Source organism: Mesoplodon bidens (assembly GCF_964165515.1).
Source record: "Mesoplodon bidens genome assembly, chromosome: 10".
Taxonomy (NCBI): domain Eukaryota; kingdom Metazoa; phylum Chordata; class Mammalia; order Artiodactyla; family Ziphiidae; genus Mesoplodon; species Mesoplodon bidens.
In genome coordinates this window covers 47,024,052-47,047,298 of record NC_138172.1, presented here as the reverse complement: position 1 = coordinate 47,047,298, position 23,247 = coordinate 47,024,052, and the positions used below count along the sequence as shown (strand labels likewise).

The following is a 23,247-nucleotide window of genomic DNA, read 5'->3' as shown; positions in this document are numbered from 1 at the left end:
GTTGGTGAACTGCAAGAGGGCTGTTGCATGCAGAACACAGAGAGGGGCAGGAATCCCCCAAGGACAGGGCGTCCCCAGAGGTGTTACTGTACAGTGATGGAAATTCCCTGAGCAGAGGACACAAGAAGGAAGGCACAGGATTTCAGGGATGGGAACACGGGCAGTGTAAGAGAGGTTCCTGCCACTTAGGTCACCCAGCCTGTAAGTACACTGTGGCCCAGTGGATGGCACAAGTGTGAAGCAGCTGAAAACAAGCAGTGTTGAAACTTCAAGAGCATCTTGAGGCTTACCAGGCTCCACTGAACTGCTCAGAGCAGAACCCAAGCAGCACTGGCACTTGGGTTAGTCTGTGAGACTAACAAGTGAAAGCACACAGCTACACAGCTGTGGCAAGGCCAGCGTTACTTTTGATGGTGAGACTATAAATTGGCTAAGTTCAAAAAAACGGGGAAAAAAGGTCTTTTGCATACGGTATGGTGTCATTCAAAGAGCATTGGATTTCAGTCTTATCTCTGTCACACTGGTTGTGTGACTTTGGGTTTTATTAACATGAAATAGTGTGGTCTTGGGAATAATTGACCCCTAGGGCTCCTTCTGCTTTAAAAATTCTCTCCTAGTCCAACTTCTGGGCTGCTTTTGCCAGTCTCCTGGATAGGACGTGCCTAGGTCCCGAGTCCTTTCATTCTATATGCCGTTAACTTTTACCCAAAACTAAACAATCTTTGAAGCTAGGCGACTTCTTGTATACAAAGTTAGTATGTTTTTAATCTGAGGAATAAAGCAAAATATTATCTTGTATTAGGTAATTTTAAAAGTATCATTTGGTCTATACTACAGTGTATATTTTACACTTACTTTTGAAAATGTGAGGCTTCTATTTTACGATCATAGAAGCCATTTTTTTCTAATCTTAAGAAATACCTGCTCACTAAAATTCAAATCAAAAAGAAAAATGTAAAGAAGAAAATAAAACTCATCGTAAATCCTACTACCTAGAAATGGCAATGGAATTTTTAAATTTTAAATTTATTAAATTCCATTTAATAAAAATGGAATTTTTATTAAACACATACCTACACCGTGACTAACACAGGTGTGTGTAATACACTCATACCACATGTGCTGAATACATATGTATACACAAATGTGGTTAAGGATGTGAGCTCTGGCATCAGGCTGCCTGGTTTTGAAGCCCAGCTTCCCTGCTTGCGACTGCATGATGTGGACAGGCTACTTTACTTATTTCACCTCAGTTTTCTCATCTGTAAGATGGAAACATTAAAGTTCCTTCTTCATGGGGGTTGCTGTGAGAAATGAATGAGTTAATTCACATAGAAATGTGTAGCCGTGCTTTGATGCAGTAAATCCTCAGCAAATGTTAGCTAGTGTTGTCACTTTGATATTACTGTGGATGATATATATTCATAAATGGGGTCATACTTTGCATTTTTACCTTATAATGTGTTGTGAAACATTCTTCATGTTAATTTAGTTGGATCTGTATCCTAGTATTAATGGTTCTATTGTATATTATTCTTTATTTAGCCAGTATCCTGTTGTTTGTCTTTGTAGGAAAGAAAGGAAAGACAGAAAAAAAGAAAGCTGTAGTGAACATTTATGTACATTTTTGATTTTATTATATGTTTGGTATAAATTCCTAGAACTAGCATTGTTCTGTTGAATGGTATGAGTATTTAATATTGTTTTTCAGATTGCTACTCTGCTTTCTGGGAAGGTGGTATCAAATCACAACATCTGGCAGCAATGTGTGAAAATGCCCAGTTTTCTACTCCCGTGCCAGACCTGGGTTCTGTCCGTCTTTCAACAAATCTGAAAAGGGAAAAATAACTCATTGTTACTTTGCGTTTCTTTCTTAGTAACTTTAAACATCTTTTCAAGTGTGTATTTCTTCTTTGTGACTTGTGATTTTAGTTTTTTGTATTTTTTGTTGTTGATTTATAAGAACTCTTCGTATATCAGAGATTGTGACATTTTTGTCTGTAATATATTGGAAGTCTTGTTAAGGTCGTGCTTTGAGTAATGAAGGGCATATAGTATCTCAAATAAGAATAAATCAGTGAGCAAGTATTTACTGTGGGCTTCTAGATAATGCTCATATACATGTTGAGAACTGAAACCTGCCTTACTTTCTCAGAAAGATTGTTTCATGACCTGGTAATTGTGAATAATTCTCACTCACATTAGGCAATGCATAAAGGCTAAAAAACTTTGACCTTTGATGCCTGTGCACATATGCCCTGTTGAGCCCTGTATTGTCCCCTTAACCTCACCATTCCTTCCATCTTTTCTATTTGCTAACTCACAGCCATTCTTCCCATGTCCCAAGTTAGAAACCTTGGAATCATCTGGGTATCTTTTCCAAATTGCAGGCTGTCCCATTCTCAGCCTCCCTTCTCAGGCTGCCCCAAGCTCTCGGGTTACTGCAGTTGTACTGTTATACTTAGCCCTGTGTTAGAATGATTTGATGCACACCTGCTTCTCAAAAGTAAGATGTAGACCTTATTTACTTTTGTATCTTCAGACTCCATCATGGCCTGGCTCATAATAAGCACGTGATTAATGTTTGTTGTATTTGATATTTCCATGTACAAGATGATGATGGTAAGCGTCTGTAGTCTAGTGGTAGATTAACATTTTTCCCCAACTTTTTTTTTTTAATTAATTAGTTTAATTTATTTTTGGCTGCACTGGGTCTTTGCTGCTGCATGCGGGCTTTCTCTAGTTGCGGCTAGTGGGGGCTACTCTTCATTGCGTTGCGTGTGCTTCTCATTGCGGTGGCTTCTCTTGTTGCGGATCACGGGCTTCAGGTGTGCGGGCTTCAGTAGTTGTAGTGTGCAGCCTCGGTAGTTGTGGCGCATGGACTTAGTTGCTCTGCAGCATGTGGGATCGTCCCAGACCAGGGCTCGAACCCGTGTCCCCTGCATTGGCAGGCAGATCCTTAACCACTGCACCACCAGGGAAGCCTTCCCCCAACTTTTTGTTATGAAAAATTTCAGAAGTTCACAGGAGTTGAAAGAATACCATGAAGAACGCCCCCTAAACTTACCTGTTGAGATTTCTATCACTCTGACACATAGCCAATCCTCTGCTCAGAAACCCCCAGTGACTCCTTACTGGCTGTCAGGTCAGATGTAAACGGCAGCATACTTTCTCAAATGGTGGTACCTTACAAACATGTTACCACTCTGCTCTGGTTGGGCCTTTACTCTCACTTCATTGATAACTTTTGCACGTGAAGTGTTCTGAGTTCCCATAGCTTTAATGGCTATCTGTTACCATTCTTTCATTCTTTATATTCCTGATTATATCATTAGCTATTTGGAGGTGAGAACTTGGTCCTATTTTTTTTTTTTGGTTTTTTTTTTTAACATCTTTATTGGAGTATAATTGCTTTACAGTGTTGTTAGTTTCTGCCGCATAACAAAGTGAATCAGCCATATGCATGCATATATCCCCATATCCCCTCCCTCTTGCACCTCCCTCCCACCCTCCCCATCCCACCCCTCTAGGTGGTCGCAAAGTACCGAGCTGATCTCCCTGTGCCATGCAGCTGCTTCCCACTAGCTATCTATTTTACATTTGGTACTGTATATATGTCCATGCCACTCTCTCACCTCCTCCCAGCTTCCCCTCCCCCCTCCCCATGTCCTCAAATCCATTCTCTAAGTCTGCGTCTTTATTCCTGCCCTACCCCTAGGTTCATCAGAACCTGTTTTTTTTTTAGATTCCATATATATGTGTTAGCATATGGTATTTGTTTTTCTCTTTCTGACTTACTTCACTCTGTATGACAGACTCTAGGTCCATCCACCTCACTACAAATAACTCAATTTCGTTTTTTTTTTATGGCTGAGTAATAGTCCATTGTATATATGTGCCGCATCTTCTTTATGCATTCATCTGTCGATGGACACTTAGGTTGCTTCCATGTCCTGACTATTGTACATAGTGCTGCAGTGAACATTGTGGTACATGACTCTTTTTGAATTATGGTTTTCTCAGGGTATATGCCCGGTAGTGGGATTGTTGGGTCATATGGTAGTTCTATTTTTAGTTTTTTAAGGAACCTCCATACTGTTCTCCATAGTGGCTGTATCAATTTACATTCCCACCAACAGTGCAAGAGGGTTCCCTTTTCTCCACACCCTCTCCAGCATTCATTGTTTGTAGATTTTTTGATGATAGCCATTTTGACCAGTGTGAGGTGATACCTCATTGTAGTTGGTCCTCTTTTGACCTGGCTTCCCTCATAGATCCTAGCCTGGGGAGTTTGATTTGGCTGATACCTTGAAATAGCATTCCTGATGTCTTTGTAGTATTATTTGAATCCAGCATTGATTTATAACACCAGTATTGCCCCAAACAAAACTTGTACTCTGTTAGAGAAAAACAAAGCTTATCAGTCCAGGCCAAACAAGCTGGATCTGTTTGATTAGATTGCTGAAAGATTGTGACTTCCCCCAAGGAAAGGAAAGATGTTCTGTGTTGTTGGTCATTCCTTTTGTGATTGTTCCCAAGAATTGATTTGCACTTCTACTTTGGAGTCATTAAAACTTACATTAAGTACAAAGTTAGAATAAATGAGTCTAAAGTCTGAAAACTGCCCCTGTTGAGAATCATGGAGTTAGAGAGGTCCACATGAGAAACATTTTCGAGGGAGGCCATCAGGCCTTAGTGACCGATGCCATTTGTGGGTTTCCAGGTTGACTCCATTATCTTCCCAGCTTGGTGACAGAGATAAAGATGACATCCCTGAGAAAGTTAGGGACACTGGGAAGGGAAGCTGATGCTGGGGACATCAACTCCATACAAAAACATGAAATTGGGCTGTGTCAATTCCCTGCCCATAATGAATTGGTGATTCCCATTGTTTGTTGGACAAGGCCCAGTTAATTTGTAATAATCAGGGGCCTTCATTAGATACCAGCTCCCATCCTCCCTTCCTCTAACACATAGTTAATGCTCCAGCTGTACCTACTCACTTGTATTTCTCTGAGTTCTCTTGGCTATTTTTCATCATTGTTTTGTAGGGGAACACTGTTTCCTCTGCCTAGAATGCCACCCGTTGTCAATCTGGCAAACTCCTATTCATTCTTCTAAATCCTGTTCAGTTCACACCCTTTGTAAATACTTTCTTAGTCCTCTTGTGTGAACACATTTTACACTGTTATCCTTCACTTACCTGAATGTACCCCCTGCCGTATTCTGAGCTGCTTACGGATACGAGTGGTGTTTCCCTCGTTTTCGTATAGGGCCTGGCTCGCACAGGTGCTGTGAACCATTGGGTGAGCCTGTCATGTAACCCATCTGGCTCGTGAGAAATTTTCTTCTGTCCAGGAAGCCAGAATTAGGTTTAATTAAGAGAAAATACAAATACAGTCTATATTTATTTTTCCCATTATAACCCATCTTTGCTTTTTATTTTCAGCAAGTTTGTCAGAGATGAAAGTGACCTTTTCAGCTCTGGATACTCATGAGAGCTCTTTCACACCTCTGGTTGTCATAGAACTTGCTCAGGATGTCAAGGAAGAAACCAAAGAATGGCTGAAAAACAGAATTATCAGTAGAAAGAAAGATGGAGGTGAGTAAAATAAATATCACTCAGATTTAGTCACGCCAGTGAGTAAAACTATATTTTCAAATGTGTTTCACAGTTTTTTAATTGATATATTTTAAAACTTAATGTTCATTTCTTTGCTCTTTATTATTTATCTAGGACTTGAAAGGAGGTCTTAAATCAACATTAGATTGTAAGTCTCTCTTAGACCGTAAGCAACGTGAGTGATTTTGTTCACAGCTATAAACTCTGTGCCTATGTACAGTGCTTGGTGCATAGTAGGTGCTTAATAAATATTTGTCAAATGAATGAATATCTTTGAGTATTCTTTCTGTGTTGGTTATGGTGCTAAGGGAGAGAGAAACACACTTCTGCCTGCAAGGATTTTACTGTCAGGGTAAAGAGACTGAATGCTAGTTCCAGGAAATTGAAGGAACAGGAAAAAAAGCAAAGGAAAAAGCTTTTACAAAATACTGCATGATACTTTAAAAAAATCGTTATGTATACTTGCTGTGAAAGTAAAGGGGGTCTTCCCTGGTGGTCCAGTGGTTGAGAATCCGCCTTCCAATGCAGGGGATGCGGGTTCGATCTCTGGTCGGGGAACTAAGATCCCACGTGCTGCAGGGCAGGTAAGCCCATGCACCGCAACTACTGAGCCCACATGCCACAACAAGTGAGCCCGCATGCTGCAACTAGAGAGCCCACATACTCTGGAGCCCATGCATCACAACTACAGAGCCCACGTGCTCTGGAGCCCGTGCGCTACAACTTGAGAGCCCATGCACTCTGGAGCCTGTGTGCCACAACTAGAGAACCTGTGTGCTGCAACTACCAAGCCTGCATGCCACAACTCGAGAGAAGCCCGCGCACTGCAACAAAAGATCCCACATGCTGCAACTAAGACCCAGCACAGCCAAAAATAAATAAATATTTTTTTAAAAAAAGAGAGAAGATGATAATTACCAATAGGAAGAATGAGGTATGTAACATTACTACAGTTTCTACAGATATTAAAAGTCAAATAAGGAGGACTTCCGGGTAAGATGGCGGAAGAGTAAGACGCGGAGATCACCTTCCTCCCCACGGATACACCAGAAATACAGCTACACGTGGAACAACTTCTACAGAACACCTACTGAATGCTGGCAGAAGACCCCAGACCTCCCAAAAGGCAAGAAACTCCCCACATACCTGGGTAGGGCAAAGCGGAGAGATTCCCCCACAGAGGATCGGTGCCGAGCGGCACTCACCCGCCCGAGAGGCTTGTCTGCTCACCCGCCAGGGCGAGCGGCGCTGGAAGCTGAGGCTCGGGCTTCGGTCAGAGCACAGGGAAAGGACTGGGGCTGGCGGCAAGAACTCACCCTGAGGGGGGCTAATGTGCCACGGCTAGCCAGCAGGGAGTCCAGGAAAACTCTGGAGCTGCCGGAGAGGCAAGAGACTTTTTCTTCCCTCTTGGTTTCCTGGTGCGCGAGGAGAGGGGATTGAGAGCGCTGCTTGAAGGGGCTCCACAGATGGGCGCGGGTCGCGACTGAAAGCGCGGAGCCCGGTGACGGGCGTGGGACGCTGGGGCTGCTGCTGCCGCCGCCGGGAAGCCTGTGTGCGAGCGCAGGTCACTGCCCACACCGCCCTTCCGGGAGCCTGTGCAGCCCGCCACTGCCGGGGTCCCGGGATCCAGGGGCGGCTTCCCTGGGAGAACGCACGGCGCGCCTCGGGCTGGTGCAACGTCACGCCGAACTCTGCCGCTGCAGGCTCGCCCCGCACTCCGTGCCCCTCCCTCCCGCCCGGCCTGAGTGAGCCAGAGTCCCCGAAGAGGCTGCTCCTTTAACCCTGTCCTGTCTGAGCGAAGAACAGACGCCCTCCGGCGACCTACACGCAGAGGCGGGGCCAAATCCAAAGCTGAGACCCAGGAGCTGTGAGAACAAAGAAGAGAAAGGGAAACCTCTCCCAGCAGCCTCAGAAGCAGCGGATTAAAGCTCCACAATCAACTTGATGTACCCTGCATCTGTGGAATACATGAATAGACAACAAATTATCCCAAATTGAGGAGCCAGGAGTCAGTGCTGTGCCTCTGAGGTGGGAGAGCCAACTTCAGGACACTGGTCCACAAGAGACCTCCCAGCTCCACATAATATCAAACGGCGAAAATCTTCCAGAGATCTCCATCAGAACACCAGCACCCAGCTTCACTCAACGACCAGCAAGCTACAGTGCTGGACACCCTATGCCAAACAACTAGCAAGACAGAAACACAACGCCACCCAGTAGCAGAGAGGTGGCCTAAAATCATAAAAAGTCCGCAGACACCCCAAAACACACCACCAGACGTGGACCTGCCCACCAGAAAGACAAGATCCAGCCTCATTCACCAGAACACAGGCACTAGTACCTTCCACCAGGAAGCCTACACAACCCACTAAACCAACCTTAGCCACTGGGGACAGACACCAAAAACAACGGGAACTACGAACCTGCAGCCTGCAAAAAGGAGACCCCAAACACAGTAACATAAGCAAAATGAGAAGACAGAAAAACACACAGCAGGAGAAGGAACAAGATAAAAACCCACCAGACCTAACAAATGAAGATGTAATAGGCAGTCTACCTGAAAAAGAATTCAGAATGATGATGGTAAAGATGATCCAAGATTCTATTTCCCAGATCCAAAATCTTGGAAATAGAATAGACAAAATGCAAGAAACAGTTAACAAGGACCTAGAAGAACTAAAGATGAATCAAGCATCGATTAAAAACACAATACATGAAATAAAAAATACTCTAGATGGGATCAATAGCAGAATAACTGAGGCAGAAGAACGGATAAGTGAGGTGGAAGATAAAATAGTGGAAATAACTGCTGCAGAGCAAAATAAAGAAAAAAGAATGAAAAGAACAGAGGACAGTCTCAGAGACCTCTGGGACAACATTAAACGCACCAACATTCGAATTATAGGGGTTCCAGAAGAAGAAGAGAAAAAGAAAGGGACTGAGAAAATATTTGAAGAGATTATAGTTGAAAACTTCCCCAATATGGGAAAGGAAATAGTTAATCAAGTCCAGGAGGCACAGAGAGTCCCATACAGAATAAATCCAAGGAGAAATACGCCAAGACACATATTAATCAAACTGTCAAAAATTAAACACAAAGAAATCATATTAAAAGCAGCAAGGCAAAAACAACAAATAACACACAAGGGAATCCCCATCAGGATAACAGCTGATCTCTCAGCAGAAACGCTACAAGCCAGAAGGGAGTGGCAGGACATAATTAAAGTGATGAAGGAGAAAAACCTGCAACCAAGATTACTCTACCCAGCAAGGATCTCATTCAGATTTGATGGAGAAATTAAAACGTTTACAGACAAGCAAAAGCTGAGAGAGTTCAGCACCACCAAACCAGCTTTACAACAAATGCTAAAGGAACTTCTCTAGGCAAGAAACACAACAGAAGGAAAAGACCTACAATAACGAACCCAAAACAATTAAGAAAATGGGAATAGGAACATACATATCGATAGTTACCTTAAATGTAAATGGACTAAATGCTCCCACCAAAAGACACAGATTGGCTGAATGGATACAAAAACAAGACCCATATATATGCTGTCTACAAGAGACCCACTTCAGACCTAGGGACACATACAGACTGAAAGTAAGGGGATGGAAAAAGATATTCCATGCAAATGGAAACCAAAAGAAAGCTGGAGTAGCAATTCTCATATCAGACAAAATAGACTTTAAAATAAAGACTACTAGAAGAGACAAAGAAGGACACTACATAATGATCAAGGGATCGATCCAAGAAGAAGATATAACAATTGTAAATATTTATGCACCAAACATACGAGCACCTCAATACATAAGGCAAATACTAACAGCCATAAAAGGAGAAATCGACAGTAACACAATCATAGTAGGGGACTTTAACACCCCACTTTCACCAATGGACAGATCTTCCAAAATGAAAATAAATAAGGAAACACAAGCTTTAAATGATACCTTAAACAAGATGGACTTAATTGATATTTATAGGACATTCCATCCAAAAACAACAGAATACACATTTTTCTCAAGTGCTCATGGAACATTCTCCAGGATAGATCATATCTTGGGTCACAAATCAAGCCTTGGTAAATTTAAGAAAATTGAAATTGTATCAAGTGTCTTTTCTGACCACAATGCTATGAGACTAGATATCAATTACAGGAAAAGAGCTGTAAAAAATACAAACACATGGAGGCTAAACAATACACTACTTAATAACGAAGTGATCACTGAAGAAATCAAAGAGGAAATTAAACAATACCTAGAAACAAATGACAATGGAGACACGACGACCCAAAACCTATGGGATGCAGCAAAAGCAGTTCTAAGAGGGAAGTTTATAGCAATACAATCCCACCTTAAGAAACAGGAAACATCTCGAATAAACAACCTAACCTTGCACCTAAAGCAATTAGAGAAAGAAGAACAAAAACATCCCAAAGTTAGCAGAAGGAAAGAAATCATAAAAATCAGATCAGAAATAAATGAAAAAGAAATGAAGGAAACGATAGCAAAGATCAATAAAACTAAAAGCTGGTTCTTTGAGAAGATAAACAAAATTGATAAACCATTAGCCAGACTCATCAAGAAAAGAAGGGAGAAGACTCAAATCAATAGAATTAGAAATGAAAAAGGAGAAGTAACAACTGACACTGCAGAAATACAAAAGATCATGAGAGATTACTACAAGCAACTCTATGATCATAAAATGGACAACCTGGAAGAGATGGACAAATTCTTAGAAATGCACAACCTGCCAAGACTGACTCAGGAAGAAATAGAAAATATGAATAGACCAATCACAAGCACTGAAATTGAAACTGTGATTAAAAATCTTCCATCAAACAAAAGCCCAGGACCAGATGGCTTCACAGGCGAATTCTATCAAACATTTAGAGAAGAGCTAACACCCATCCTTCTCAAACTCTTCCAAACAATATTAGAGGAAGGAACACTCCCAAACTCATTCTACGAGGCCACCATCACCTTGATACCAAAACCAGGCAAGGATGTCACTAAGAAAGAAAACTACAGGCCAATATCACTGATGAACATAGATGCAAAAATCCTCAACAAAATACTAGCAAACAGAATCCAACAGCACATTAAAAGGATCATACACCATGATCAAGTGGGGTTTATTCCAGGAATGCAAGGATTCTTCAATATACGCAAATCAATCAATGTGATACACCATATTAACAAGTTGAAGGAGAAAAACCATATGATCATCTCAATAGATGCAGAGAAAGCTTTCGACAAAATTCAACACCCATTTATGATAAAAACCCTGCAGAAAGTAGGCATAGAGGGAACTTTCCTCAACATCATAAAGGCCATATATGACAAACCCACAGCCAACATTGTCCTCAATGGTGAAAAACTGAAACCATTTCCACTAAGATCAGGAACAAGACAAGGCTGCCCACTCTCACCACTCTTATTCAACATAGTTTTGGAAGTTTTAGCCACAGCAATCAGAGAAGAAAAGGAAATAAAAGGAATCCAAATGGGAAAAGAAGAAGTAAAGCTGTCACTGTTTGCAGATGACATGATACTATACATAGAGAATCCTAAAGATGCTACCGAAAAACTACTAGAACTAATCAATGAATTTGGTAAAGTAGCAGGATACAAAATTAATGTACAGAAATCTCTGGCATTCCTGTACACTAATGATGAAAAATCTGAAAATGAAATCAAGAAAACACTCCCATTTATCATTGCAACAAAAAGAATAAAATATCTAGGAATAAACCTACCTAAGGAGACAAAAGACCTGTATGCAGAAAATTATAAGACACTGATGAAAGAAATTAAAGATGATACAAATAGATGGAGAGATATACCATGCTCCTGGATTGGAAGAATCAATATTGTGAAAATGACTCTACTACCCAAAGCAATCTACAGATTCAATGCAATCCCTATCAAACTACCACTGGCATTTTTCACAGAACTAGAACAAAAAATTTCAAAATTTGTTTGGAAAAACAAAAGACCCCGAATAGCCAAAGCAATCTTGAGAACGAAAAACGGAGCTGGAGGAATCAGGCTCCCTGACTTCAGACTATACTACAAAGCTACAGTAATCAAGACAGTGTGGTACTGGCATAAAAACAGAAAGATAGATCAGTGGATCCGGATAGAAAGCCCAGAGATAAACCCACGCACATATGGCCAACTTATCTTTGATAAAGGAGGCAGGAATGTACAGTGGAGAAAGGACAGCCTGTTCAATAAGTGGTGCTGGGAAAACTGGACAGGGACATGTAAAAGTTTGAGATTAGATCATTCCCTAACACCATACACAAAAATAAGCTCAAAATGGATTAAAGACTTAAATGTAAGGCCAGAAACTATCAAACTCTTAGAGGAAAACATAGGTAGAACACTCTATGACATAAATCACAGCAAGATCCTTTTGGACCCACCTCCTAGAGAAATGGAAATAAAAACAAAGATAAACAAATGGGACCTAATGAAACTTCAAAGCTTTTGCACAGCAAAGGAAACCATAAAGAAGACCAAAAGACAACCCTCAGAATGGGAGAAAATATTTGCAAATGAAGCAACTGACAAAGGATTAATCTCCAAAATTTATAAACAGCTCATGCAGCTCAATAGCAAAAAAACAAACAACCCAATCCAAAAATGGGCAGAAGACTTAAATAGGCATTTCTCCAAAGAAGATATACAGACTGCCAACAAACACATGAAAGAATGCTCAACATCATTAATCATTAGAGAAATGCAAATCAAAACTACAATGAGATATCATCTCACACCAGTCAGAATGGCCATCATCAAGAAATCTAGAAACAATAAATGCTGGAGAGGGTGTGGAGAAAAGGGAACACTCTTGCACTGCTGGTGGGAATGTGAATTGGTACAGCCACTATGGAGAACAGTATGGAGGTTCCTTAAAAAACTAAAAATAGAACTACCATATGACCCAGCAATCCCACTACTAGGCATATACCCTGAGAAAACCATAATTCCAAAAGAGACATGTACCAAAATGTTCATTGCAGCTCTATTCACAATAGCCCGGAGCTGGAAACAACCTAAGTGTCCATCATCGGATGAATGGATAAAGAAGATGTGGCACCTATATACAATGGAATATTACTCAGCCATAAAAAGAAACGAAACTGAGCTATTTGTAATGAGGTGGATAGACCTAGAGTCTGTCATACAGAGTGAAGTAAGTCAGAAAGAGAAAGACAAATACCGTATGCTAACACATATATACGGAATTAAAAAAAAAAAAAAAAAGTCATGAAGGACCTAGGGGCAAAACGGGAATAAAGACACAGACCTACTTGAGAATGGACTTGAGGATATGGGGAGGGGGAAGGGTAAGCTGTGACAAAGCGAAAGAGAGGCATGGACATATATACACTACCAAACGTAAGGTAGATAGCTAGTGGGAAGCAGCCACAGAGCACAGGGAGATCAGCTCGGTGCTTTGTGACCGCCTGGAGGGGTGGGATGGGGAGGGTGGGAGGGAGGGAGATGCATGAGGGAAGGGATGTGGGAACAGATGTATATGTATGACTGATTCACTTTGTTATAAAGCAGAAACTAATTAAAAAATTAAAAAAATAAATAAATAAATAAATAAATAAAAAGTCAAATAAGGATGTATAATGAAAAAAAAAGTAAAGGGAAGGAAGAGGTGACACTGGTGATGCTTTGCGGAGTGGTAAGGGATGACTTTATAGAAGAAGCTGAAGGTTAGCCCTCTCCTGTAGGGCACAAAAAGGGGGCTAGATCTGGGTAAGAGGGTGGAGGGAGTTTTACATGAGCAGACACTTCAGAAAACTACACAAAACAACCCCTAAAACTTCACTAAGTCTCGAAACACTGGACAAAATGTAAGTAAGACTCTTTTAAAAAATGATTTTAACTGTAAATGGAAATGGCTTCTTAAAAATAAAACTTTGAGTCAAAGTGGAATTTTTAATTTTTTTCAAACAATTGAACCAAAAAACAAAAAAAAAACCTTTCAAAAGAAGAATACTTGCTTGCTGAAATCTGAGGTGTTTCACTGGACTGGAGTCTATTCTCTAAAATCCCTGTGGTGGGACTTCCCTGGTGGCGCAGTGGTTAAGAATCCACCTGCCAATGCAGGGGACATGGGTTCAAGCCCTGGTCCGGGAAGATACCACATGCCTTGGAGCAACTAAGCCTGTGTGCCACAACTACTAAGCCTGCACTCTAGAGCCCTCAAGCCACAACTACTGAGCCCACGCACCTCGAGCCCGTGCTCTGCAACAAGAGAAGCCACCACAATGAGAAGCCCACGCACCACAACGAAGAGTAGCCCCCGACTCGCTGCAACTAGAGAAAGCCCGCACGCAGCAACAAAGACCCAAAGCAGCCAAAAATAAATAAATAAATAAATAAAATTTTAAAATAATAAAAAATAAAATCCCTGTGGTGTAAGAACATTTGTAGTGTCTTAGAGAGAGACACCAGTGTATTCCCAGTCGTCTTCTCTGCTCTTTGTGTGGCTTTAGCAAGGACACATGAGGATGGGGAGGGGAGGGGCATCCTCCTGCAATGCTGGGGCAGTCATAAAAGAACATTCCAAAAAAGTATTCTGGATCTTTCAGGTAAAGGTATTGGATTTAACACTCATATTTACTTTTATTCTCTTACAAACTTCTATTAAAATGACAATAAAAGGATCTTTTAAAAAAAGACCTAAGTCCACGTTGACAAGAAAGGAGAAGATATAACAGCAGCGCCATTCTGGAAGCTAGTAAACAGGTGATGAGTAGTGAGTAACTTCTCAGAGTTGAGAAATCCAGAGCTCAAGCTGACAGGGGAGAAAACTGAGATACAGTTTGGTTTACACTGCAAAATATTCCTAAAGACTCAGGAATTAGTGACATTAGGGGCCTATAGAGGTAGAAATAAAAATGGTACCAAGAAAAAAAAATAATTGGCTGAGATCTGTTTAAGAAATAGTCTGATCCCTAGGTCCCTTCTGTATTCTACCACCCCAGCAGAAGTCTCTGTTATTCTCTGGAGAGGGTCAGATGCATGGATTTTGGCATGGGGGCTTTATGTACAGTTGGTAACAGGTTCTGTACTGAAAATGAGATAATTAACTGAATACTGTTACCCCTGTCCTCCATCCCACCAGTCTCATACCTAATTAAATTTCCACAATGTAATCATCTCGGAAGGAGATTTGAATAATCGTTCCTTGAGGAATTTGAGCAACTCAAGACAAAATAAAGGTGCAGAAATCAAGAGTTGCCCATGGAAAGTAACCTGGCCAGACCACCTTGCATTAAAGGCCATCCTTTTTTTTTTTTTTTTTAAAGATATTTTTAAAATTTATTTATTTATTTATTTATGGCTGTGTTGGATCTTCGTTTCTGCGCGAGGGCTTTCTCTAGTTGTGGCAAGCGGGGGCCACTCTTCATCACAGTGCGCACGCGGGCCTCTCACTATCGTGGCCTCTCTTGTTGCAGAGCACAGGCTCCAGACGTGCAGGCTCAGTAATTGTGGCTCACGGGCCCAGTAGCTCCGCGGCATGTGGGATCTTCCCAGACCAGGGCTCGAACCCGTGTCCCCTGCATTGGCAGGCAGACTCTCAACCACTGCGCCACCAGGGAAGCCCCTTTTTTTTTTTAAATAAATTTTATTTATTTATTTATTTTGGCTGCATTGGGTCTTCATTGCTGCACGTGCAAGCTTTCTCTAGTTGCGGAGAGTGGGGGCTACCCCTCGTTGAGGTGCACGTGGGCTTCAGTAGATGTGCCTGCGGGCTCTAGAGCGCAGGCGCACAGGCTTAGTTGCTCCACGGCATGTGGGATCCTCCCGGACCAGGGCTCGAACCCATGTCCCCTGCATTGGCAGGTGGATTCTCAACCACTGCGCCACCAGGGAAGCCCCAAAGGGCATCTTTGATGAGTTCCATCTAAACCTTCAGAACTTCTGTTCCACTTCTTAGAACTACTTTCTTAAACATGAGCTTATAACAAAAGATCACCAAACATCTGAGGAAAATCCCTAATGTGAAAGAGAAAGCTAAAAAAGATAAAAGAAAACCATGTCGGAGAAAACCAAAAGAGAATTAAAAGCTCAATTCTCAGTGTTATGAGAAGACAAACCACCTACACATCAAGAGTAGGATATTATAAAATAATCATTTAGAAAAAAAAGCAGCTCATAAAATGAAAGTATGAGAGCAAAATTTAAAAACTCAGTAAAAGGGTTAGAAGACAATTTTGACAGAACCTCCCAGAAAGTACAGCAAAAGGTAAAGAGTTGGAAAGAGAAAAAAATTAGGGAAATTAGAGGACTAGTCCAGGAGATATACCTCTGAATAAAAGGAGTTCTAAAAAGGGAAGAGAGAAAAAGGAGAGGAAGAAATCATCAGAGAGAAACTCAGGGCTGATGTGTGCTTTTTCAGATTGAAAGGGCCCATGCAATGCCCAGCACTGTGGCTGAAAATGGCAAATCACTGGAAGGTTTCAGAACCCTGGGGACAGGGTAGATACTACAAACTTCCAGAAAAAAGAAAATAGGTCAGAAACACTGGAAGCTAGAAGGCAGTGGTATAATATCTTCATTTCTGAAGGAAAATGATTTTAGTCCAGAATTCTGAACCCACCCGGCTGTCAACAAGGTGTGAGGGTGGAGTGAAGAGAGATTTCTCTAAGAAGATAATGTTAACAGGCTACCTCTCTTGGCAGTGTATTGAGGGAATACTTGAATAATTGGCAGAGCTTGTGGGATTGAATTAGCAATAAGTACATAATAAACCAAGCACACGATAAGATACCAATTTTGGGGAAAATGGTAAGTTGTAGGGAAGGAAAATCATAGCATGTTGTAAGGCTCAACTATAACGTATGTAGTCATAGTAATGAAAATACTGTTGATGGGATGAGAAGGATGATATGAGGATATTGTGAGAATGGGGTGATGGAAAGGGTGGGTGGAAATGATGAAGGTGGGTTGGAAAGAGGGCTAAATCCTCATTTGCCAAGGTTTAAACAAAAATAAATAGCTCTATAATAAGCATGTTGTTTGGTGACGTGAAAAGAAATCACAAAGGAATCACCTGAACAAGTTGAAAGTCATTGCCTTGGTTGGGGGGGGCGTGGGGGGGATGTGGACTATTTTTCAGAAAAAGATGTTGACATATGTTTCTCTGTGAAGGTTATACCCTTTTATACTCCCCTAGCGATGTCTCAGAGTGCCTTTCCCCACTCACTCTGTGTCAGTTTACGTCGTCCAAGCAAGAGATGCCAAACGGGATTATTTTATTTTATTAAAAAAATTTTTTTTAATTTTATTTATTTATTTTTGGCTGTGTTGGGTTTTTGTTGCTGCATGTGGGCTTTCTCTAGTTGCGGCGAGCGGGGGCTACTCTTGGTTGCAGTGCGCGGGCTTCTCATTGCGGTGGCTTCTCTTGTTGCGGAGCACGGCCTCCAGGCACATGGGCTTCAGTAGTTGTGGCTCGAGGGCTCTAGAGCGCAGGCTCAGTAGTTGTGGCGCACGGGCTTAGTTGCTCCGCGGCATGTGGTATCTTCCCGGACCAGGGATTGAACCCATGTTCCCTGCATTGGCAGGTGGATTCTTAACCACTGCACCACCAGGGAAGCCCACCAAATGGGATTTAATGCACAGGAGGTTTGTTGAGGGGAACATCTGTAGAAAGGTAAAGGGAGAAGGAGCAGGCTTAGACATTGAGAGCCTTCAGACTTTGGTGTAGGTCTAACACTTCAGAAAGGAGAGAGGGAAGAAGGAGGCTTGGATAGGAAGAGCCTCCGACTACAGCACGGTTCTGAGAACGTATGAGCCAGGCCCAACATTGCCCTTTAAAGGAAACGCATGTTGAGCAGAAATGGCCTCATTCCAGCGTCCCCTGCGTGTTCAGCCTGTGGCTGGGAGCAGCGAGGGGAGCATGGTCTAGGTGTGAGGGTGCTGTGGCCAAAGGGGGGCAGCAGGAGGCTGCAGTCAACTCTGTTCCTCACAGCAGATTCTTTTGATGGGAGATCTGGGTGGAGCAGGGCACTTCCATGGCTGCCATACCCACCAACCTAGTTTTTAACCCTACTTTGGATTTTTGCAAGTGTGAGAAGTGAAAAGTAGCATATTGGTGTTGGGTTTTTTTTTTGTTTTTTGTTTTTTAATTAAACAGAGCACCCAAATGATTTATTCAACTGACTTTTGTTTTATAGCAACATTTTCTGAAGAGGTGACTCATGGACGATGACTCTTGAAGAAATTCTGTTACGGGAGCAAAGGACAGATTTCTTAGGTCAAAAATACTGCACATAATGCCCTACGCTTGGGGACTTAAAATGCAAATAAACATAAAATACGTTTTGAGTAATTTCACAATAAAGAAATCTGTTCAACTTTGTTTAACCCAATTTTTCGATGGTATTTAATCACAGATCCCCTTTTCCCATGCAGCATCTAGTATGGGTCATCGAATATGCTTTGGGAAACACTATTGAGGTAGCATTTAAGAAGAGTGGAACTTCAGAAGGGAAAATAGAAAACATACATACAAATCAATGTGATAACTTACAGACAGGTTTGCAATTCGTATATAAAATACAACCGAAGTCCAAAGCACTAGCCCTTAATAGCAGCCAAATTAGCAGGACACACTTTCAGAGAACATGGAGTTAAAATTCTTAACCGTGTGCATTTCCAAAATGCTGCTTCTCAAAAACACTAGGCTAATGCCCTATCCATGGAAGAGAAGAATCATACAAGTTTTTTTCTCTCTCCTTACACACACACATTGCATTTATCTTAATATGAATGACATTAAGGATTTTATATTTAAGAGACATTTGTGTTTTCTTTAACTTGAATATATCTTATATATATATATCTTTTCTTGTATTTTATTTATATCTTTTATTGATTTTTTATTAAAGTCTTTAGTACCTCCGTCGTAAATTACCTAAATAATAGTGCCATAGTACGTTAATCTGTTAATCCTTTGGGTAAGTGAAATATAAATTCTGCTCATTGTCCTGTTACCATTTGATTAGTAGTTTATAATTCCTGTCAGTCCTCTAGAGAGGATAAATAGTAAAGAAATAAATGTACCTTAAAAAGTTTGATGTAGGTAGAAATTAAAAATTAGGAAAAAAATTCCTTTTTCTCTATATTTTAAGTGAAATAATTCCATATACAGTATCAAATCACAATATCTACTCTTAACATTTTGTGAATCTGTTTAAGAAAAATACCTTTAAACCTAACTGCATGTATTTATGGGAAAAATCATTGAAAAATTATTTTGCTGTTTATTATTTAGTATTTAACATTCACAAAATCTGTTGTAGTCCAATGTAATTGTGTTACATTTGCAGCATTTTTATTGGGATATTTTATTTCAAATTAATTTTCTTAAATTTTGGTATTTTATTTTTATATTAAACTATATTCTTTTGCTCCATATTTTTATTGAGAGCTAATAAATATTCAGTTCTTGTCTTATATTCTAATTTGAGTAACTGGCAAGCCACTTATTATTACATTTTCCAATTTTGGCATTTATTTCAAAAAGCTATAAAGAACTGCCATCCCCAGCTTACTTATATTTCTTATTTATTTGGAAGATAGATTTAAATTGTTAATATAATTTATTTGCCTTCTACCAAACTAGGAACATAATATTTATTTAGAATGCTTTCATTTTTGAAACTTTTATGTTTATCTCTGTCTAAGATTGTGCTTATCTTTTGTTTCTGAAGGTGCTCAGCTGTTGTTTAGACCGTTGTTAAATAAATATGAGAAAGAAACACTAGAAAATCAGAACTTATATCTTGTCGGTGCCTCCAGGATTAGATTGTTACTGGGGGCAGAAGCAGTGGGATTGGTGAAAGAGTGCAATGATAACACCATGAGAGCCTTCATGTATGGAACCCGACACAACTTCAAAGGTTTTGATGGTGAGTTCCAAGATTGCTTCTACCAGAATCAATTTATCAAAAAGAAGTTTTTGATGAATAGATCAGGGGTCAGCAAACTTTTTCAGTAAAGGGCCTGATAGTAAATATTTTAGGCTGTGTGTACAATATGATCTGTCGCAATTATTCAACACTGCCATTGCAGAGCAAAAACAGCCTTCAACCATAAGAAGTGAATGGGTAAGGCTGTGTTCCAGTAGAATTTTATTTATCAAAGCTGGTGGGGTTAGATTTGGGGTTGCAGATTTACTTTGTAACCCCTAGAATAGATGAACATAAACTAGGATGACACATGTAACTTATATTATTCTACTTCTTAGAATGGTGAATGTTCACTGTATTGATACAAATAAGAAACACAGTAGTATTCCAGTGTCCTATAATCCCCTATTCTGATTCTGTTCTGGCTTCCAAGGGGGTTCCAGAAGAGAATGGTTTCTGGAAAGAACTGAGAAAGCCAGGGTGGCTATGTTATCAGTGTGGGAGTTTGCTTTCAGAACCAGACTGGTCCGTTTCAGGGCTTTCAGAGTTAGAAGATGTGATTTCGACTTCTTCAGACTCACTCACTCTGGATTTTTTTATATTAGTAAATAAATGATCAAGGTGAAATTCACCTCATTTGAGAGGATTCACCTGTCAAGAAACAACACTATTTTCTTATCAGACTTTCTTCTCCCTCATTTATGGGAGGGATGTTCAACTGCAGAAGGGAATGGCCTGGGCTTGAGAGTTTGAAGGGGGAGGATTTGCCATGTAGGCAAACTTCAATTGCATCCCTAGTTAAAAATACTGCCAGAATTAAAGAATGTATTGCCTTCAGCTCATTGGTATTAAATGAGATCAAGCACGTGTCTGCCATTTGGATGTTTGTACTATATTATAGAATGATTAGTATAATCATTAAAGAATTATATATTATATGAAGGCATTACAGAATATTTTTATTCTTACAAAATATCTAAGGAGCTTTATGTTCTATTTAATTTGCCAGTTTTATACTTTGCTTACTCATGTTTATTATTGTCTATATCATTACTTCATAATCCCAGGTTATTCAAATATTATTAATTTTATTTTGGCTATTACTGAGAAAATAACTGTAAATCTTTGTTTTATTTTAGATGATAATGATGATTTCCTCACCATGGCAGAACGTCAATTCATTATCAAACATGAACTTGAAAGTCTTAGAGCCAGAGATGAAAAAATGATCCCTGGTTACCCCCAGGCAAAGTTGTACCCAGGAAAATCATTATGTAAGTCATTGTATCAACTGGCTTCATGAGTATACATTCTAATGCAATTATTTTTCCTTAGGAGACATAAATAACAAATTACAGAGGCTTTTTTCCCCTCTTACTGCAGAGCTTATGCAACTTTACTGTAACTTATTTTTCATAGTTGTATCTTTTTCCTTTAGACCTTAATTGTATTGCATTTTTAGATCAATTTATTTGTTCTTTGTGGTTCTCTGCTTCTTATTTACAAGGTCTCACAGCATTCAGTAAGCTTAAAATTCAGCGTGAACATATTTGCATATTACTCAGTTAAAGTTAGCAAAGCTTACCTTATACCCAAACCTTGTAGTATAATGAAAATCTGTGGAGGAATAAAAAACAGAGACACGGTCTTTTCCTGAAGCTCTCTTCCCATCTCCTCTCATCTCACTGGGTATGAACATGTACAAACATAGAAAGGCTTAAGAAGATTCACAGTGTGACATAATAGCTGAATGCAAATTAGCAGTTTGTAACTTTCTGATTTTGTGTAATTCCATTTGAACGAAAATACTAGTTTGCAGACTGAAAGTATTTACTACAATGTGTAATTCCAAATTTGCCTCAAACCCGGATAATGGCAAGGCCCAGAGCATTTTTGCTGCCTAAAATATTCTTTAAACATAGAAGTTTCTGTGTCCCCTAGTCTGGTTTCCTTCCAATAGTCAGTGTCATCCAGGAGGACGGATGCCCAAGAGTCAGTCCATATTCAAATTTTCTCACTTGTCACCAAATATATTTTAGATCTGGTTTGTTGAAACCAAGATCCAATCATACATCACCCATTTTGTTTGGTTATTATATCTCTTAAGTCTCTTTTTTTTTCTATTGTGATGAAATACATATAACATGTTATATATGATTTTTTTAAATTTATTTATTTATTTATGGCTGCGTTAGGTCTTCGTTGCTGCATGCGGGCTTTCTCTAGTTGTGTGGGGGGGTACTCTTCATTGCAGTGGCTTCTCTTGTTGCGGAGCACGGGCTCTAGGCACGTGGGCTTCAGTAGTTGTGGCACACGGGCTCAGTAGTTGTGGCTCATGGGTTCTAGAGCACAGGATCAGTAGTTGTGATGCACAGGCTTAGTTGCTCCGTGGCATGTGGGATCTTCCCAGACCAGGGCTCAAACCTGTGTCCCCTGCATTGGCAGGCGGATTCTTAACCACTGCGCCACCAGGGAAGTCCCTATATATGATTTTTAAGTGTACAGTTCAGTGGTATTAAATACATTCATAAAGTTTTACAACATCATCACCATCCATCTCCATAGCTCTTTCCATCTTGTAAAACTGAAACTCTACCCATTAAACAGTCAGTGTCCTTTCTCGCCTAAGTTTTGAAATCAGGAAGTTTTGTGTTTCTTTTTCGAGATTGTTTTGGCTATTTGAGGTTCCATGAAATTCCATATGAATTTTAGGATGGGTTTTTCTATTTTTGAAAAAGACATCATTGGGATTTTGATAGGGATTGCATTGAATCTGTAGATTGCTTTGGATAGTATTGACATCTTAACAAGATTAAGTCCCGTGAATGTGTTTCAATTTCTTTATGTTTTCTTTAGTTTCTTTTAGTATTGTTTTATAGTTTTTATTGCACAAGTCTTTTACCTCCATAGTTAATTCCTAAGTATTTTATTCTTTATAATGCTATTAGAAATGGAATTTTTTTCATAATTACCTTTCCAGATAGTTCATTGTTAGTGTATAGAGATGCAACTGATTTTTCTGTGTTGACTTTGTATCCTGCTACTTTGATGACTTCATTTATTAGCTTTGACAGTATTTCTGTGGAAATTTTAGCGTTTTCTACATATAAGATGATATCATCTGTGAACAGGGATAATTTTACTTCTTCCTTTCCAGTTTGGATGCTTTTTGTTTCTTTTTCTTGCCTAATTGCTCAGGCTAGAACTTCCAATAGTATGTTGAATAGAAGAGATGACAGTGGGCATCTCTGTCTTATTTCTGATCTCAGAGAAAAGCTTTCATTCTTCCACCATTCAGTATGATGTTTGCTGTGGGCTTTTCATAGATGGATTTTATTATGTTGAGGTAGTTTCACTCTATACCTCATTTATTGAGTGTTTTTTATCATGAAAGAGTGTTGGATTTTGTTAGATGCTTTTTCTGCCTCAATCGAAATGATCATGTGGGTTTTCCCCCCTTCATTCTGTTAATGTGGTATATTACACAGATTGTTTTTAGTATGTTGAACTATCCTTGCATTCTAGAAATAAATCGCACTTGTCATGGTGTATAATTCTTTTAACATGCTGCTGAATTGAGTTTGCTAGCATTGAGTATTTTTCCATCAGTGTTCATGAGGGATATTGGTCTGTAGTTTTCCCTTCTTGTAGTGCTTTTGTCTGACTTTGTATCAGGAT

General features: G+C 40.0%; 1 protein-coding gene across 1 annotated transcript in view; it reads left to right on the top strand.

The window, feature by feature from the left end:
• ANO10 (anoctamin 10) overlaps positions 1-23,247 on the top strand; it is a 242,559-nt gene that overhangs the window by 4,654 nt on the left and 214,658 nt on the right. Inside the window, exons 2-4 of the mRNA XM_081246957.1 lie at positions 5,450-5,602; positions 19,372-19,569; positions 20,709-20,843. Of these exons, the coding sequence (XP_081103083.1) occupies positions 5,464-5,602; positions 19,372-19,569; positions 20,709-20,843 (472 nt within the window). The 5' untranslated portion in view covers positions 5,450-5,463. The remainder of the gene's footprint in view (positions 1-5,449; positions 5,603-19,371; positions 19,570-20,708; positions 20,844-23,247) is intronic.